General features: G+C 50.4%; 1 protein-coding gene across 1 annotated transcript; it reads right to left on the bottom strand.

The window, feature by feature from the left end:
- Positions 1 to 601: 601 nt before the first annotated feature.
- LOC146182393 (excitatory amino acid transporter 3-like) lies at positions 602 to 16877 on the bottom strand. The gene is made up of 5 exons (XM_084575947.1): positions 16713 to 16877; positions 15292 to 15526; positions 13935 to 14064; positions 10425 to 10559; positions 602 to 910 (listed from the first exon to the last, which is right to left on the bottom strand). Exons 1-5 carry the CDS (start codon positions 16875 to 16877, stop codon positions 763 to 765), a joined length of 813 nt encoding a protein of 270 aa, XP_084432073.1. The 3' UTR covers positions 602 to 762.
- Positions 16878 to 18564: the final 1687 nt, after the last annotated feature.

The raw sequence follows: 18564 nt of genomic DNA, 5'->3' as shown, positions 1-18564 counted from the left end.
TACACAAAACGTTAGAGGCCAGGAAGAGAGTATAATGTGTCAGATCAGGGAACAAACACGAAGTAATTAAATTCTGGGCGAAATCGAGAAGAAATAGGCATGGACAGGGCACGTAGTGCGATGCCAAGATAACCGATGGCCGCTAAGGGTGACAGAGTGTGTTTCTAGACGGTGCAAAAGTAACAGGGCGTGTCGATAATTAGGTGGGTGGATCAGCTTACCAGGTCTACACTGGGTCAGTTGATGGGATTTGGGAGAGGCATTTTACTTGAAGTGGACGGTTATGATTAAAGAGGAGGAGCTTATGGGTAAGAGAGATGTAAATGTTGATATGTTTTACGGGCAGAGAAATCTGGCTACAAGCAGATAGGCTCCATGTGCAACAAAGAAGTAATTGGTGATCACTAGAGAGATAGAAAGGGAGAAACAAGTTTCATTGACAAAAGAGTAATCATTAAGGCATTACGTGCTCCCTCAGTAAAACGACTCATCTGTCCTAAAAGAAAATTTTACTAACATTGAAGGCTTTATTGTACGGCTGCGGATAGATCGCATTCAAAGTCCCAAATGGACACAACACTTTGAGAGAAGAATATCCGATACTGTCGCAGGCCATGTTGCTACCTCAAACCGGTTATACAAGCGACGGACCCCTTATTACATACACACAGACAATATATGTCACATAAGGTCTCAGTTGAAACCGGTGTGCGAAGTTCCTCTTCGGCGTTGTCATGCACGGCTAAGCCTCAAAGGGCAGCTTTAAGGAGTGGGCCTCTTGGTAGCGCTTTCGATGAGCGGTTGCTCCTCGGCTTCCTCCCTGAGCCGTGACTCCACGCCACTGTGTTGATGCACCACCTGGGCGCCCACGACGCAAGCCAGCACGTCAACCATGGTCGCCAGTCGGCCACTGCGCCAACGCAGTCAAACAGAAACTTATGGGGGACGCGTAAAGCTCCACCTGTAAGGGTATAACGCCACAGTTCAGTTCAGTTCAGTCGTTCAGTCGTGTCCGACTCTTCGTGACCCTATGGACCATATCACGCCACGCTTTCCGATCTCTCACTATCTTCCTAACGTCACATAACTTCATCTGCAGCGCCTCGAGGATGCCATCTAACCATCGCGTTCGCTGCCTACCCCTTCTCCGGTGACCCTCAACCTTTCCCAACATCAAATCTTTCTCCAGCGACTCGGGGGGGATCTGGCGTTCCTGCGGAGCGAGCGGACGCGTTTCACCTGGGCTCCGTGTTTTTTTCATTGAACTGCCAGATTTTTTGAGTAGCACCTTAATGAAAGTGCGTCGACCGGATGCATGAAGTTGTGTGGACCACCGGGAACTCGAATTCCGAGGTAGGGGACCGCTTTTGCCAAATTTAAAGGACTTTTGTGTGCCGAGAGGAGCGCCCGCAGCTGGGCCTAACGTCGACTCCGGCCTTGGCCGGAGGAGCGGTAGGCCCAGCCCGAGCCTCGGTGAGGCCGCCAGCGGAACATCGAATCATCGGTGATTACGCAAGTGAGCATTGACCTAAGATAACTACAGCTATGCGAGTAGAGGTGGACGGCGTCGAAATTCCGCCGGACCAGTGCACAAGATCGCAAGGCTGGAAAACTGCCGGCGAGAGGGTCAGGCACAAAGGCATGGGCAAGTTAGGCCTAAATGCCGTACTTCAAACGAACCAAGATGGCGTCAAGGCCATGGCTGCCACTGGCAGCGATACACGTCACTCAAGGGCGAAACGTATAAACAAGGGCAAATTGTTGAAGGGCGCGCGCATGCCAGACTTGCCGCGCGGCGACATAAAGATCGTATTACGACCACGAGGCGGGCTCCACGTGAGCGACGTGACCCGCGTTGAACTAAGTCGTGCAATTGTGGCGGCGGCACAGATCCCCGGCAATGAAGCAAGTGAAGATGTCGTGTGCCCCAACCTCCAGCAGAATATCGTTGTGGTGAGCACCTCCAAGAGAGAGAACGCCGACCTATACACTGCAGTCGGAAGGATCGACATACGCGGCACGGCACACGAAGTAAGTACCTACGAAACGGCCCCCCACGGCACGGTGAAGGGCGTCATAAGGGGCATCCCGCTCGAGGATACAGCCCAGGATATTCAGGACAATGTTGTGCACAAGCATAACCCAACGGTGCTACAGGCAAACCGGATCGGTAAGACCCGATCAGTCGTCATTGCTTTCGAAGGGCATAAAGTACCCAAATACGTGAGATACGGCAACCTGCTCATGGAGTGCACGTTACATAGAAAACAAATCGACGTATGCTATGCGTGCGGAAGAGTGGGCCACAGAATGGACGTGTGCCCGGATCCTTCGAACACGATCTGCCGAGGGTGCGGAATCTCCAACCCCGCCGAAGATCACGAATGTGTCCCGAACTGTGGCCTGTGCGGAGGCAAACACCTGACAGCGGACAAGGCCTGCAAAGCCCGCTTCAAGACACCCTACGTCGTCCGCCGGAGGCGCTGGGAACGGCGCCGAGCAGAGGAAGAAGACATCGGGAGAAGGAACCAAGACAAGAGAGGTCCTGCAGGCGGACCCCACCGCAGCGCCTCCAAACAACGGGGCCGGTCACACACGCCGGGCCGCAACAGCAACAACAGTGGCTGTCAACAACAGTCGCCAGAGTCAACCGGACACCGAGGGATCGCCGAGAAAAAGGTGGGCCGGACCAACAGGTCTCCCGTCGCTCTAACCAGCGACACCGAATTCCCACCCCTCACCCCCTCCCAACCCCTTAACTCACAAGCGAATCCGCAAAAGGACAGTAGCGAAGTGATAGAGCTTAGGAGGATCATAGAGCGCCAAAACGCTCAGATCCAGGAACAGAACGCCCAAATACAGGCGCTTATGAATAAGATCGAAACGCTAGCGAGTAACGGCAGCCTGGCAAATTCAGGACCCCAAGACAACACGGCGACAAGTAACGCCGCAGGCTTGCGCAAGGTGCCGCGGAGGGCCCCCCCCCCCCTCGCCCCGCCAAGGGCGGACAGCTGGAGAGGCTGAGGCCATGCAACGTGCAGCAAATAACCTAGAGGCGATGGACGCCGAAGAGAGCCCCGCGAGCGGAGAGGAAACTGCGAACGCAGAGACCGCGACCACGGTAACGACACAGATCCCGCGAGAAGGAGAGCTTATGGCCATTTTGGCCGCAATTTCCCAAATTAACGAAAGGCTCAGCAAAATAGACGACCGACTTAAAGCTGTCGAGAGTCAGCCTCAGACGTCATCGGCGAAGCACAAACGTCAAGCGCTAAAAGTAGCCTCAACATCGGTGAGGAACCACTTCGCGTCCCTGAAAAAGGAGCGGGCCGAAAAAATAAAAAACGCGATCGCGAAAAGGCGCAATCGACTCGAGACAGCCGGAAAGGATGATGCAGAAGCCAAGTAAGAAGCACAAGAAGACCGGGGGGGGAAACCACCGTGATTTACCAATGGAACTGCCGTGGGATTCGCAACAAAGAAGCGGAACTAATGTTATACATTGACGGGCAAGACAACAAGCCTGATGTAATTGCTCTACAGGAGACGAACGGGAAACCAAGACTTCCGGGGTACGTCACTTACACGGACCCCACGGAGAACGGAACGGCGGTGCTCGTTCGCAGCAACGTGGCGGCAACTCAACATGTTACGGCGCAGGGCGGGTGCGAGCACACGCTGGTCGAAATTCATGCAAGAGAAATTGGCAGCGCGGGCAATTTATTTGTAATGAGCGCGTACTGTCGGCCGTCACAACGGCAGTACGAATTTGACCGCATCGTGAGTCAGGCGAAAGGGTTGGCGGGGACCAGGCCGCTCCTGATCCTCGGCGACTTTAACGCCCCTCACACAACATGGGGCTATAAGTTCCAGTCAAAAAGAGGAAAAGCATTGGCCAAAGCAATGGAGGATCACGAGATTGCCCTCCTGAACGAGCCTGACGTAACTACCAGAAGAGGCAACAGTGCCGCGAGGGACACTACGCCAGACCTTTCGTGGTTATCGGGAACGCTAGACGTCTCCTGGAGAAGCGAAGAAGTGGACCTGGGTTCTGACCACAGCGTGATCGGCATCACGATCCGAGGTTCCCGATATCGGGCTGTGTTGGGGACAGCGCGGATCACGGATTGGGACAAGATGAGAAAGTTCACCCAGGAACAAGAAGAGGCGTCTGAGGAAGAATCCGGACGAGCTGAAACACAACAGACCTACACCGAATGGTCGAGGGACCAGAAGAAGACCCTCCAAAAATTTACCCAAGAAATCGCAACGACTTCGCAGACACCGTACGTGGACGCCAGACTGACCCACATGTGGGCGGCCCGACACTCGTTAACACGGCGATGGAAACGTCAGCGGCACAACAGAAAGCTGGCCAAACGCATAGCAGCCTTGAACAAGCAGATCGCCGAGCACGCGGCCAAGCTATGCAGGGAGAATTGGCTGAAGACCTGCGACGGCCTGCAGGGCAAGCTCTCGACGTGGAAGACGTGGTGCCTCTTGAGGCATCTGATCGACCCGCTGAGTAGCAAAACTGCGACCAATCGCAACCTTACCAAAGTATTGAACATGTACAAGGGAGACGGCCGCAGGCTCCTGGAAGACCTGAAGGCGAAGTACCTAAAGACAGAGAAGGGACAGTACCCGGAGCCAGAGAGGTACGAAGGACCCGACAACGAAGACTTGGACCGGCCGTTTTCCATGACGGAATTGTGGACAGCGATAGATCAAAGTAACAAGAAAAGTGCACCCGGCAGGGATGCCATAACATACAAACTACTCAGTAACATGAGCAGTAAAGCGGCCCGCGGCCTCCTAGGGCACATCAACGAAGCCTGGGAGAGCTCGCGGTTGCCGAAGGAATGGAAGGACGCCGAGGTCTGCTTCATTCCAAAGCCCGGCAAGGCCCTCACGATAGACAACATGCGGCCCATCTCCCTCACGTCCTGCGCGGGGAAGGTGATGGAGCGTATGGTCCTTCGCCGGCTGCAGAAGTACCTCGAAGAAACAGATCAGATGCCGGAGACGATGTACGGCTTCAGGCAACATCTCAGCACCCAAGACGTGATGATCCAACTTCACGAACTGGTCGTCAAGCCGGCAACGAGGCACACGCCGCGCGGGATACTCGCCCTCGACCTGAAGGGAGCGTTTGATAACGTGTCCCACGCGAGCGTGTTGCGGAATCTGAATATGACCAGGTGTGGCCGAAAGACATTCTACTACATCAAAGAATTTCTGTCAAACCGAACAGCGACCATCAGAATAGGGGAGGAGAAGTCAGACCCTGTCGAGCTGGGTGATAGGGGCACCCCACAGGGATCGGTCTTGTCGCCCCTGCTCTTCAATCTGGCCCTCCTGCCCCTGCCCGGTCTACTCAAGCAAATCGAAGGCGTGGACCATGCGTTCTACGCCGACGATATTACGGTGTGGACAGCTCGAGCCGGTTCTGATGCCTGGATGGAGGAAGCCTTGCAGAAGGCGGCAACAACCGTGCACGAGTACGCAAAGTCATGCGGACTGAGCTGCGCTCCCCAGAAATCAGAGTTGCTTATTATCCAACCGGGAAAATCAAAGAAAGAGCTGCCGCCGAACGTGATCGTCACCATCGACGGAACGGCTATCAAGCCAACACAGCAGATTAGGATCCTCGGCCTACTACTTCAGGCCGACGGGAAGGCACACGCCGCCGTCACAAAGATCAAAACTACAGCCGAACAGATACTCAGTATGATCAGAAGGGTATCTAATAGAAACCGAGGCCTCAAAGAGGACGATGTCATGCGCCTGATACGCGCATTCGTCGTGTCACGGGTTACCTACTCCGCCCCCTATCTCCAGCTGACGAAGGCGAATAGGGACACCCTAAACACGATGCTTCGTAAGGCAACGAAGCAAGCACTGGGCATTCCCATATACTCGTCCACACAAAGACTGCTGGACATGGGCGCCCACAACACGGTGGAGCAGCTCATTGAAGCCCACCTCTCTAATCAGAGAATCCGGCTCAGTCATACGAAACACGGACGAGCCGTCTTACGCAAGATAGGATGGCAGATTGAGCCAGTACCCCTCAAGGAAGCCCTTCCGGAAGACTGGAAGACGGCCATTCAGACCAAACCCCTTCCCCGGAACATGACGCCGGGCAAGGACGACGAGAGGCGCACCGCGCGGGCCAAAGCCATAGCCCGGAAGCTGGAAGAGAACCCCAGGGTCCTCTACGCGGACGCCTCGCTCCGAAAACACACTGACCGTGCAGCAGTGGTGGTTACGTCAAAAGACAGGCTGATCGTCAGCGCGTCCATAAAGACAACAGACGCCGCAGTTGCAGAAGAAGCGGCCATGGCCCTCGCACTCGCACAACCGAGCGTGGACACCGTGGTCACTGACTCAAAGACAGCCTACAGAAGCTTCCGCAGAGGGGTAATATCTTCCGCGGCCCGAGCCATTCTATCCAAGTGCAAGCCTCCGGGAAGAGCTATAGAGCTCGTGTGGGTCCCGGCTCACTCGCAGGTAGCAGGCAACATCATCGCAGACTACCATGCCCGAGAAATGTCAATCCGGGGCGAGAACGAGCCGGAAGAGCTACCGCATCCGGTTACCAGCTTTCGGGAAATTACAAGTATGTACCGAGAGGAAAGGTGCAGACTGCCAGAACCGCACCCCAAGCTCACCAGGCAACAACAGACGATCCTGCGCCGAGCGCAGGCGGGATCGCTTGCGCATCCCGTATTGATGAGCCGCATGTACCCTGCGGAACACGACATGCTCTGTCCTTTTTGTAAAAAAGAAAAGGGCACCCTGCCGCACGTTTTGGCAGAATGCAAACAACTCAAAACCCCCCCTCCTCCCCTTCCCGCCAACACCCCCAATCCCCAACCCCTTGAGCGATGGGAGACCTTGTTGTCCAGCCCCGCCCTATCTATCCAGCTCGCACTGACAGACAGGGGCCAGGAGCTGCTGGAAACATATGGGTCCCGCAACTAGGGAACCACCCCGTCTGGTGCAAGCATGCACCACCGAATTATTTCGGGCTTAATAAATGTTGATTCCTCCTCCTCCAGCGACTCCTCTCTTCTCATCGGATGACCAAAGTAGCTGAGCTTCAACTTTAGAATTAAAGAAAATTCGGAGAGCACTGTGCAATCTACACTGCAGAAATGCGAAAGCCTGAGTGTTGCTGGCGCACACTGTGCATCACATTTGTTCTCATTATCAACTAAATGCACCGTCATTACAATTGCTAATGTAAATATTGTAATTATCACTAATTTCGGCGTCACTGTCATCGCTGCTGCCATCCTCACGGTAGACAAGGGGAATTATGGTGTGCGTTTCACGATCCCGGGCGTGGTGCAGTTGGTTAAAGCGCTCGGTTAGGGATATAAGGGATGGAGATTCGATTGCCGGTGACGACTGGCTTTTTATTTATCTGATGACGCCATCATGACGTTATTTCATTGACAGCTATAGTGGAACCGGAAGAACGAACGCCGACAGTATGAGCCATTAAAGACTTTCGCCTTAAAATAAATAAATCCTCTCTATATAAGAATCGAACCACCATCTCTTGCATCCCCAGCCGAGCGCTTTAACCAACTGCGTCACACCCGGGATTGCGAAACGCACATAATAATTCTCCGTAAGAATGATAGTATAGCGATGACAATGACGCTGTAATTAGTGATAACGACAATGATGACATTAGCAATGATAATGACGCTGCATTTAGTTGATAATGATAATGAGAGCAAACGCGGCCGCCTCGACCGCTTTTCGATTGAGGCGAAAAGCAAGGCCCCGTGTGCTGTGCGTTGTCAGTGCACATTCCGAGGTTCTCCACTACGGCGTCTATCAAGCTTGAGTCGCTTTGGGGCGTAAAACCCCATAAACTGAACCAAGCATGTATGTATGTATGTATGTATGTATGTAATGTATGTATGTATGTATGTATGTATGTATGTATGTATGTATGTATGTATGTATGTATGTATGTATGTATGTATGTATGTATGTATGTATGTATGTATGTATGTATGTATGTATGTATGTATGTATGTATGTATGTATGTATGTATGTATGTATGTATGTATGTACGTATGTATGTATGTATGTATGTATGTATGTATGTATGTATGTATGTATGTATGTATGTATGTATGTATGTATGTATGTATGTATGTATGTATGTATGTATGTATGTATGTATGTATGTATGTATGTATGTATGTGCTTTGGTTTGTGGGGTTTAACGTCCCAAAGCGACTCAGGCTATGAGAAACGCCGTAGTGGAGGGCTCCAGAAATTTCGACCACCTGAAATTCTTTAACGCGCACTGACATCGTACAGCACACTGGCGCCTTGCTTTTCGCCTCCATCGCAAAGCGGCCGCTGAGGCCGGGTTTTGACCCCGCGTCCTTGGGAACAACAGTCGAGCACCCTAACCCCTGCGCCACCCCGGCGGTGTGTGTGTGTGTGTGTGGGGGGGGGGGGGTATGTATGTGCAGTCATAAAGCACTAGCCCAAAATAATTTCTTAACGAGAAATAAGAGCCACGAGCGAGCAGCGCGCTGAGCTCGCGGCTCTTCTGAGAATTTCTCTGTCTCGTGACTGTCGTGGCTCGTTCCTCTCTTTAACTCGGTTACACCGACAAGAACGGCTACGTGGTCAAAGCATTTTATATTTTCCTCAGGAGCAAACTATAATTTCTTAGAAAAAATAAAGAAGGGCCACGGGAGAGCGGAACGGAGTTCGTGGCTCTGTAATTCTCTTTAGCACGTGACTTTCTCGTGCCTCGTGACTCTCTCGCTCGGTGACACAGACAACAAGTGCGACACACGGCTCAACCGCCGAGCAGGCCCCCAAGAGCTGCACTCTAAAATTCTGCAAATAGATATGATTCAAATACACTTTACAGAAGAAGCGCGAGTTCCAACTACACTTTATACATTAAGTGAGCCAAGTGTGGAAAAATCCGCAAGTGAACGAAACGAAAATTAACATTTCAGAACAGTGCGGTAAGCCTGTCTGTAGAAGGGTAGGTACAGTCTTCCCAACTGTTAAATACTACATACGAGAATCTACAATTCACTGGCGAAATCGGCGAGAAGTTGGCACGTGCGCGAAATACATCAGTAGTGTGACCGACTTTGTTGTTCTGCCCCACCTGAAATTCTCAAAATAGGTAATGATTGTTATACCAAACCTCACTGCGACATTTTCGAAATGATAAAATTTACAACCGCCACGTACAAGAATAAGAAATGGTTACCTACTTCGGATTGATGCAGTCCTTACAAGCGAGCGCGGGGGATCCAGACCACTTTCAAACATTGGTGGAGGTCTGACCGTCCGATACCCTTCTGACTTTGACATAGCTGAATTATTTGCTATAGGTTGCGGATTTCATCAAAACTGGGCCGTCCCCTTCGTGTTTGCAGGTAATGCTAGATGCAAATGCGCAAAGGCATCCTCTTTCACAACGTGGACAGTAGATATTTAGCTTTGGTAGGAGTTTCGACAAAAATTATTATCTTGGGACTTGAGTCTTTCGATTCGAAGTTTCATCAGCTAAGTAAAACGCCCGAATAGTATCCGCATCTGCGTCAGAGATCATCCGTACGTTTTCGTTCGCAGTGAGGCTTCAGAGATTTAAGAGCATGGGAGGCAAAAAATTCTAGAGGGCACTTTGGACCACTAAAGCGCGATGAGGCGAAAGCCATTATAGCGAGGTGGATCGTAGCCTTCCCCTACGGCACCTCTATCTCCCTCTCTTCTTTCCCCTCCACCCTCCTCCCTTCCTTCGCGGCGTGGTACATGTGTCCGCGGAGAATTGTAAAAGATACTGCGCCTTTTCTATCCTGTAAATGAATTTCAAACGCCGCTGATGCCTGCTGTACTAACGCCTCCTAAACATCAGGGTCTGCTTCTGTTTGCTGTGTGGTGCGCAGTTCGAGGATGCGGCAAATGAATGGCGCCGCATGGACGCCTGGATCGGACGTCCGGTGGGGCAGCTTCGTATATGCATGAATCGCCTGGTGGCGTCATCACCTCTCGTGACGGTACATCGCGCTCCCCTTGTCGAACACAACCAGCATTTCACTGAACGCATCAAGTTCACCGAACGCATCAAAGTTCACCGGCGTTCTATAATTCGTTTACAGGAAAGGAAAGGCGCAGCATCTGTCACTCGTGGAATCCCGCTATCATCCGCACGGTAGACGAGGGAATTATGATGAGCAAAGAGTGACACTTCTGCTGACAATATTCTACTAACAATCTTCTGTCGAAAACCTCCTGTTGACAACGACGAGGCATTAAAGGCTTCCGCCTTAAAAAAGTAAATGCATGCGATGGCTACCAGTCTGAGCTGCGCTGATCGCAGCGACTTGAGACCAGCGGATAACAATGTGTAGGTACTCACACGATCCAGTCGGAGACGAAGAGGATTCCCGCGTGTTTGGTCGGCATGCCCAAGGTCTCCAGGATCAGGCGGATCCTCAGGTAGCAGGGCCCGCCGCTTGTCGGTGTCGCCATGCTGCAGAGCACCGACAACAAGCTGCGAGGCCGGCGCGTAGCCTTGGATTAGAACAGTTAAAACGCGTGCGACCGTGACAGGAAGAAAAGAAAACTGAGTGTGGAGGTTGCAATGCTGCACTCCATGTCGCTGCGAACGTGTCAAGCAACACGAAATCTCGGGAAGTCAGGACAAGTGTTTCTAGTTTCCATGTCTACCACTACGTTCCTTACGGCGCAGAGCACACAAAATAACCGCGCGAATTTCAAATGTGCGTACATACCATGGTTTCCACGGCCATCCTAAATAAGTTTTGTAAGGGCAAAAGCATATTATGGTTATTAGAAGGAGAAGGAAGACTGATTCGTGATAATCAGATTCGCACGAAGCCTCTAGAGGCTCATTTGCTTTGTCAAAATGACAAGATTATTATATATACCCACTGAGTTACGCGGTGCTCGCTACAGGCCACCAAAAGGTGTCGCTAGTTGCCGTAGTGTCCACAACACCTAAGCGTGAATGACACACGGCACGAAATTTACAATGACCAGATTATTATATATACCCACTGAGTTACACGTGCTCGCTGCTGGCCTCCAAAAGATGTCGCTAGTTGCCATAGTGTCAACGACACCTAAGCGTGAATGACACAGGGCCCGAAATTCACCGCCCCGCCTTTTTGGAGCACAGTGAGCCCTAGGTGCCTAAAATCCTACAAGATGATAGGTCTAGATTAAAAGTGGCCCGAAATTCGCACGTAAGGGGCAGATAAGATATCCGAATATTCAGACCAGCGCGGAGATAAAATACCAAAGTTTGTGCCGACTTTTTACGATCCATCATGCATTAGCTCCCCCAGAAAATTGATATTTCTTTTTTTTTTCGAAGCACGCATATCATGACAGCGCCGCAAAAGCAAGCTTTAAAAGGTTTTTTTTGTTTGTTTGTTTGTTTTTAGCATATCGGAGACTTTCTACCGTAGACGTATAGCAGTTTATCGGACGCCTCCTATACTCACGCGCGGTGTCCGCACCTTGCCCCACACCTGTCAATACGTGTGCGCCGGATGCTTTCAGCAAGCCTATATACGTATGTGCTAAGCCAAAGGCCTCACATAACAAAACGCTCATTGTTGACATATGAAGGTCACGCGACAGCACGCAATAGTATTCTGATTTGCATCTCATTTCATTCAGCTTATTTGCCCTCAATCACATAAAAGCATTAATGAGGAGAGTGGGGGTATGAAATAAAGAAAGCATAAAAAGCAGCACATGTTTTACACGATCACCTTTGAACGAGCTCCACATAATACCGTCGCAAAATTTCCGCGGTACAATCCAACTTGATGGCGTTATGACAGCCGCAGCGGCGATCCTCGGTCAGCGCATGCGAGCGAGCATCAACACAGGTGCGCAGATCATCGTGCAACCATCAACAAAAGCACGCTAGTGACGCCAAGAATAAAAAATAATGGCCGAGGTTTAAACCTGCTAAACCTAGTTATGCGAAGATATGCGCAGACTCACGGTTAGATATGGGCAGACATGGTCCATGAAGCGATTAAAATGCCGAGACTATGAAGTCGAGGACGCCGTCGACAAGAGGGGACACGTGGCGCTGTATTTTCATTCAAATATCAAAGGTCAAGGTCAAAGATTAAGGCCAAAGAGGTGTTATTTTGGTTACGCTATACAGCCACACTGACCTCTGGCTCATTCAAGGTCAAGCGGCCGGACAAGTTGATCTTGGCTGAAACATTGCGTAGTGAAGCTTTCGCTTCAAAAATGGTCACATTTAAGGTCCGCCTTTAAGGACGTGGCGCGATAGGAGTAATGTCTTCCGTCTTCCCTTCTTTTCACGCACATGGAATTTGCTACTCACCTAATCAACAATTCTTTAATTACTGCCCCTACTATCTCACACATATTAATCAGCATACAGTTGTAAGCTCCACAATGTTTTGGAGGCCACTCTACATGGATGCCCATAGAGCCCCGCGTAAGCCAAGCCCTACGGACGTGCCTGCGCGGCCTAGAAGCAGCTTATCTTATTTATCTCCCAAGGATCATGGAAAGTTCAATGCTCATCTCAGCCCCCCCCCCCCCCCCCCCCCTTCTCAAAAGATAAATCCGGGGTGGCACCACCCAGCTTCTATTTCGTGTAATCTAGCGACGTCTTCGGACGTCTCTCAGCCAGCCAACCAACCATGTATCCGGACATGCGACCTTCGGGCCATGCACGTGACCTTTCACTCACCACGCCGAACGCATCATTTTTTTTTATTTTTGCAGAACCGCTATTGCGTTTAACACTCTCAACAGCGAGTAACGAAGGAAAATGATTGAGTAGATTATTCTGAGAGAATGAGAACCGCTATTCGTGCCCAAATCCTTAACCACGCAGCGAATCATTCGTAAAAACAGCTATACAGTGACGAAGGCGATGCTTTACAGCGAGCCAACGCTATCGCCGAATTGTGCGATTCATGAAACAAGCGCGGGAATGCCGATTATGTGGTTCAGTAGAACTTCGCAAAATCATCATTACCACCATCATCAGCCGAACAATACCCACTGTAGGGCGAAGGCCTCTCCCGCATTCCTCTAATTAACCCGGTCGCTAGCTTCATCCACTTCACCCCGGCAAACTTCTTAATCTCATTCGCCCACCTAATTTTCTGCCGCCACCTCCTACGGTTCCCTTCCCTTGGAATCCAATTTGCTACCCTACTACGCAAAATAATATGAAAAATATGTATTACGAAGACAAACGGTCGCCCTAGGCGTCGACTGCGACCTTCACGACGAGCAAGTAGCAGCCGCTTTAAACCGATATTAGAGAGCTATACGATGTCCTGTATAACAATTACGTAGCCTAAAGCTGCTAAGTAGGTGTAAGGAAGATATTTATAAAGATTATTTAAAAGTTAAGTATGTCACTGCTTAAGTGTCTCCTCCAAACCGCCCGTTCACTGACCGCTGCACGAAACGGCCTCTAGTGGTAAATGGCATCGGCACCTCTGTCATGTGTCCTGACCACTATGCCTAGTTTATCGGCAAGCAGATAACGTTATCAAAATTTCTTTCGTCCAGTAGGCCACATAACCTTCACTCGGGGACGACTTTCAATAGCGCTGCGGTGGATGGTACGAGCTCGAGCCGGAGGCAAGCCCGCAAAAGTGGCCGACTGTACATCACAGGATAAACTTGAGCCGGTAGAGGTTAGTCATGAGCGTGTCACATGTCAAGTGACCGTAGTAGCCTTTATTTCAACACCGAATTTACCACTCCATTCAAAGGTGTCCTTTGTTTCCACCACATCTGCAGCGGGCATGCGGAATCGCATTACAGAAGTATGTTGTGAATGAGTACTGCTTGCGGAAGTGCACACAAGGTTCGATTACAGCTCGCTTACCACACGTACAACACCGTGAGTGGCTCGATGTTGTCCGTCTTCATGTGGCCGAAGAACAGGGCGCTGACGGTAACCGATATGGACGTGCCGTCCACCGCAACGACGGACAGCGCAGGCACCAGGAACCGCACTGCAAATACGCATCCACGTCACACGTCTTCTCAGTTCGTGATCTCTACGAGTGCCGCGATAGTCCTGTTGTTTTAAGTTATACCATAGAACCGATGTTGTAACGTCCACAGGTAGTCTTATTCTATATATATATATGCCTGACAAGGTTGCAGGCACACTGTCTGCAACACTGGATAAAACTACATCGTCAAACACGCTGGACAGTCGCCCGAGTCAGTTATTCGAGCAAACGGACCATCCTGTCGTCGTCATCGGACTACGTGATCGCAGCTGGCCAATAAGCGGCGCAGCAATGAAAAAAATTAAGGGAACAGTCTTTTTAAGCACCGGCCGCCGATCGGTCGGTCGGTCGGTCGGTTAGTTAGTTATATGGTGTTTTATAGCGCGTAAGCAACAACGGCTATCATGTGCCAAACACAAGGTTAGATGTCGATTACTATAGCGGTCATTAAAAATGGATTTTTTTAGAAAAGTTAAAACTTGTGAAAAATGAACAAGTACATGTTCTCCTATAAGCAGTGCTGGATGAAATGGGATGCGTCGACTGTAGAGTAAAGCGAAATACCTTTTTTCTCAGGTCTTCAAGTTTTGTGCGTGTGATTAAAATGCCTTTTACAGTGAGCTAATCACCACAGAATTCACATACTGGTTTATATTTGTTAGTAAAAATTGTGCGTATGATGTGCGCGCCAGCTATTTGTAAACAACATTATACTATACTACATAAAGCGTTCATGCTGTTGACACGATTTCCACTCTCCTAATATTGGGTTTGTGGAGTGCAGCTTGTTTGTTTCATTTACTTAGCCAGCCTGCTACTTGGTTCCTTGTTTTCTGGGCACTAATTTCATGCAATACCAATGTGGCATGTGAGATAGCGTAGGCTACGCACCGCATTAACCGAGTCGTATAAATAACACGGTGTCCAAGAAAACTGGAAGGTTAATTCTTATTTTGCCTCCTCACTTCAAATAAGCAAGCTGAGTAGGCAGCTCCTCCTACATTTCTGATATAATGTGGTCTCTTCAAGTAGCAAAACCATTGAAGAATCCGTGCTCGACCACGTCAGCTGCCATCCGCCACGCCATGCCCGCGAGTTTTCATACAATCACAACGCTGTCACCGATGCTAACGCCGGATTATCTGCGTAACGTATCCTGTAACGCAATCGTGTCAAAGCAGCCGCGCTACACTCGAGTGTGCGTCTCTCTGAAATATGCCGCACCGATTCTGGGGTCGAGGCGCAGGCGTTCCTCCAGCGCCACGACAGTGGCCGGCATGGTGTCCCGGCTGGAGCCCGTGCTCAGCGACAGTAGCAGGGGCAGCGCCCCGTGGCATATGAGGGCGCGAAAGCTACGCCTGATACCTGCCATCGCCGTCAGGGGCAGCACTAGCAGTGCGTGTGCTGCCAGCGCCAACATAACTGTCAACAGGTACCAGCCCAGGTGCGACACCATCAGCTAGAAAGGAAGCGAGATGGTTGCTCGTGTGCACTTTTCACAACTGTACAGCAGTGCCAACATCCTGCGAGCACATGGATGGTACAAGTCGCCGCCATCATCGTCACCCTCAACACTATGGCCCGAAAGTATTTGATAGTCTTTGAGGATCGCACCTGGAGACTTCATATTATTGTACCCGAGTATGCTGAATGATAAAGGCCTCTTTAAATGTTCCACCGCCCTATATACTGCGCTGCCCGCGCTCTACAAGAGACAGGCAACAGGAGCACAGAGCTTGTCACTATATAGACAGCTTGATAGGTCCCTGTGCGCTTACAAATTGCAGACAGTGCAAAAGCGCCGTGATCACTGTGAAAATGAGCGAGATGTGACTACTCGATGTCATTATCACCAGTGATATCTCTGTAGGCTTCCTGGTGTATTACGCTTTAACTGTTCAAGCTTTTCCAACTTCTTGTTCTTTCCTATCCCGTGTTCTGTTTTTTTTTTTTTTTCTGTAGAGCCATGGCTTAAAGAATTATGATAATGTCGGTAGCATCGCCTCTGCATTAAAAGAAAATTCAAAGTAGCGAACAAATCTTCTATGAGGCCCCGGTTTGTCATCGCGACAGGTAAAATATGCCATTCATCTAACCAGGATAAAGCAGGTAGTGTTACCAACACGAACTGCCGGGCTAACTGAACAAGAAATGCATGATCGTGTTATTTAAGTGCATCCTTATTCAACGCTCTCTATATCTGCATCGTATTTCCTGATCGTGTTCGCGCTGCTGATATTTAGAGTACCCTTCGCCGTCCCTGTACCCGTCAAGCAATGCGCGAGTGGTAATGAATAAAGAAAGCGACCCGTAGTGCCAAACGTTGCATGATCATTGAGTCCACTACAACCAAGGGCAAAGGTATGATTGCGGTCGGAAAAGACGCGCGCGATCAGTACGGTGTTTCAACCTCAGAAACCAAACGTCAGATGGCGCTGCAACGTAGATTTATCTGTTTTTTTTTTTTTTTCGCTTGCCGCATGCACTGAGTCGCGACTAACTTTGCATCTAGTTGTAATTTTAAAAAATCTACTGGGATAAATACGCGAGATAAATACACCACCGCTGCCCACTTCCAGAGCATCAATTAATCCTGCTAGAGCGTTACGTGGGGAGCCCCGCATATGCAACCAACATGTACCTACCTGCACATCATGTGCCTGCACGAAGTACGTGACCGTCGTGAAGAATACCCCCAAGGGGGCGTACACCAGCACCAGGTGCGCGACCAGCATCATGGCGTTGCTGAGGCCGATGAAAAAGCCCAGCAAGGCGCCACCCCGGTCGCGCGCCAGCACGGCGCCCAGCATGGCGCAGAAGACCAGCGCGCCCGCCTGGTGCGACACTAGCCGGTGGGGGGATCGGAGCACGCTCGTGTTGTCTGCACCGCGAGAGTAGAAGACACTGTTCGGTGGTTGTCGACGTTGTCGTTGTGGCCACTCGGCATGCACTCTACACACGCACGTCACACACCCTTCCTCCTTTCCTGTCCCATTGTCATTCTATTTCCTTTGTATTTATACCTTCATTCAACAGTGTGGCTGGCCTGGCTAGCCTATAGGGGCCGCGGGGATAGTACTAGAGTAGGACATTACGGACATTTAACGCTACGTCGGAACAAAATCCTGTAGCGGAAGCTCCTTTTGGAGGGCAGTCGCCGCAGAACACTCGCAGCACGCCACAGAGTTGTGGGCAGTGCAGATTAACGAAGTGCCCGAGAGATAATGCCGGTGGCGCTCACGCAGTCGGGGAGTAGATTTACTATGGTCGAGTAGAGCTCAAGTACACAGTAACCGCCACACACGATTCCTCCCGAGAGAAAGCAGTCCACTGTTATAGCTTATCTGGTTGCCTAGATAAATATCTGAGCATTGGACGAGAATAGAATTAAGCTCTTCCGTAAGGCCAAATTTCAAGAACTTGATTCGTTTACTGTTCAGCGGAGTAATACACACACCGCGTATAATGGCTCATTGTTATACGTTGTATCCTAATATAATAATGCAGGCAATATCGCGCAGTGAAGACGGCAGGGGTGCCACGCAATCAGTTTCGGCACATACACCTCTGCGCAAGTACGGAGATGGCAGTTTCTGGGAGAGGGCTGCGGAAACCACGAGAAGAGAGTGTTTATCCAGTCAGCTACTTGACAGCGCGCTCAGACCATGAACGCCATGCATCCCCTATGGGAACGTCCAATGTGCGATCCTTCGAGCACTCAGCGGCAAAAATGCATATTTTCCACTATACACCCGCATCTCTCCCCCCCTCCCCCCCCCCCCCCCCTTGAATTTTCACTCTCAACAGTCTTCCACCCGCCAGGAGCCAACGGCGAAGTCAAGTTCAAGGACGGGATGGAAAGGCAATCAATGTAAAAGCGAAATGTAGAGCAAAGCTGCATCATGCACATGTGATCGGCAGTGCATTTTATTATCTCCCTTCTGACGCTCATCTAGTGCATTTGACGTCTGTAGAAGTACACAAAGAGGCTCGCTGCCGTTGCACTCCTGCAACGCTCCTGGTCCTTGTGACAGTAACTGCTGTTGCCGCGAGTGAACCCTTCGCAGAATTCACGCCTGCGTATTCCATTGATAATGAGCCCTTTATCGCGAGCAATATATTGGAAACTTACTCGAAAAGGACAGAACCGCCGACGTGTCCTGCAAAGCGAGAGAAAACGTCGAGGGAAGTTTGCACGCCTGATTTTAAGTGGACAAGCTATCAGGCTAGTTGGTTTTCCATCGCTTTTGCAGCGCGTAGCCGGACAAGGACAAAACACGGAGGAACAAGTAGGACACACAGGCGCTGAACTGCAACTTTATTTTGGTAATCCGCTAACAACGTCATATATACCACAAAAGGAACGCCCACGAGGGGAACCCCTCGTGGGCGTTTCAAAATATATGATGATCAACAATAAATATGATGTGGTTGGCGGATTACCAAAATAAAGTTTCAGTTCAGCGCCTGTGTGTCCTTCAAGTTTATTTTTTGTTC

Source organism: Amblyomma maculatum, chromosome 8, assembly GCF_055883805.1.
Source record: "Amblyomma maculatum isolate TAMU_Amacu chromosome 8, ASM5588380v1, whole genome shotgun sequence".
NCBI lineage: Eukaryota > Metazoa > Arthropoda > Arachnida > Ixodida > Ixodidae > Amblyomma > Amblyomma maculatum.
The sequence above is the reverse complement of the archived record's forward strand: the minus strand, read 5'-3'. Positions and strand labels throughout refer to the sequence as shown.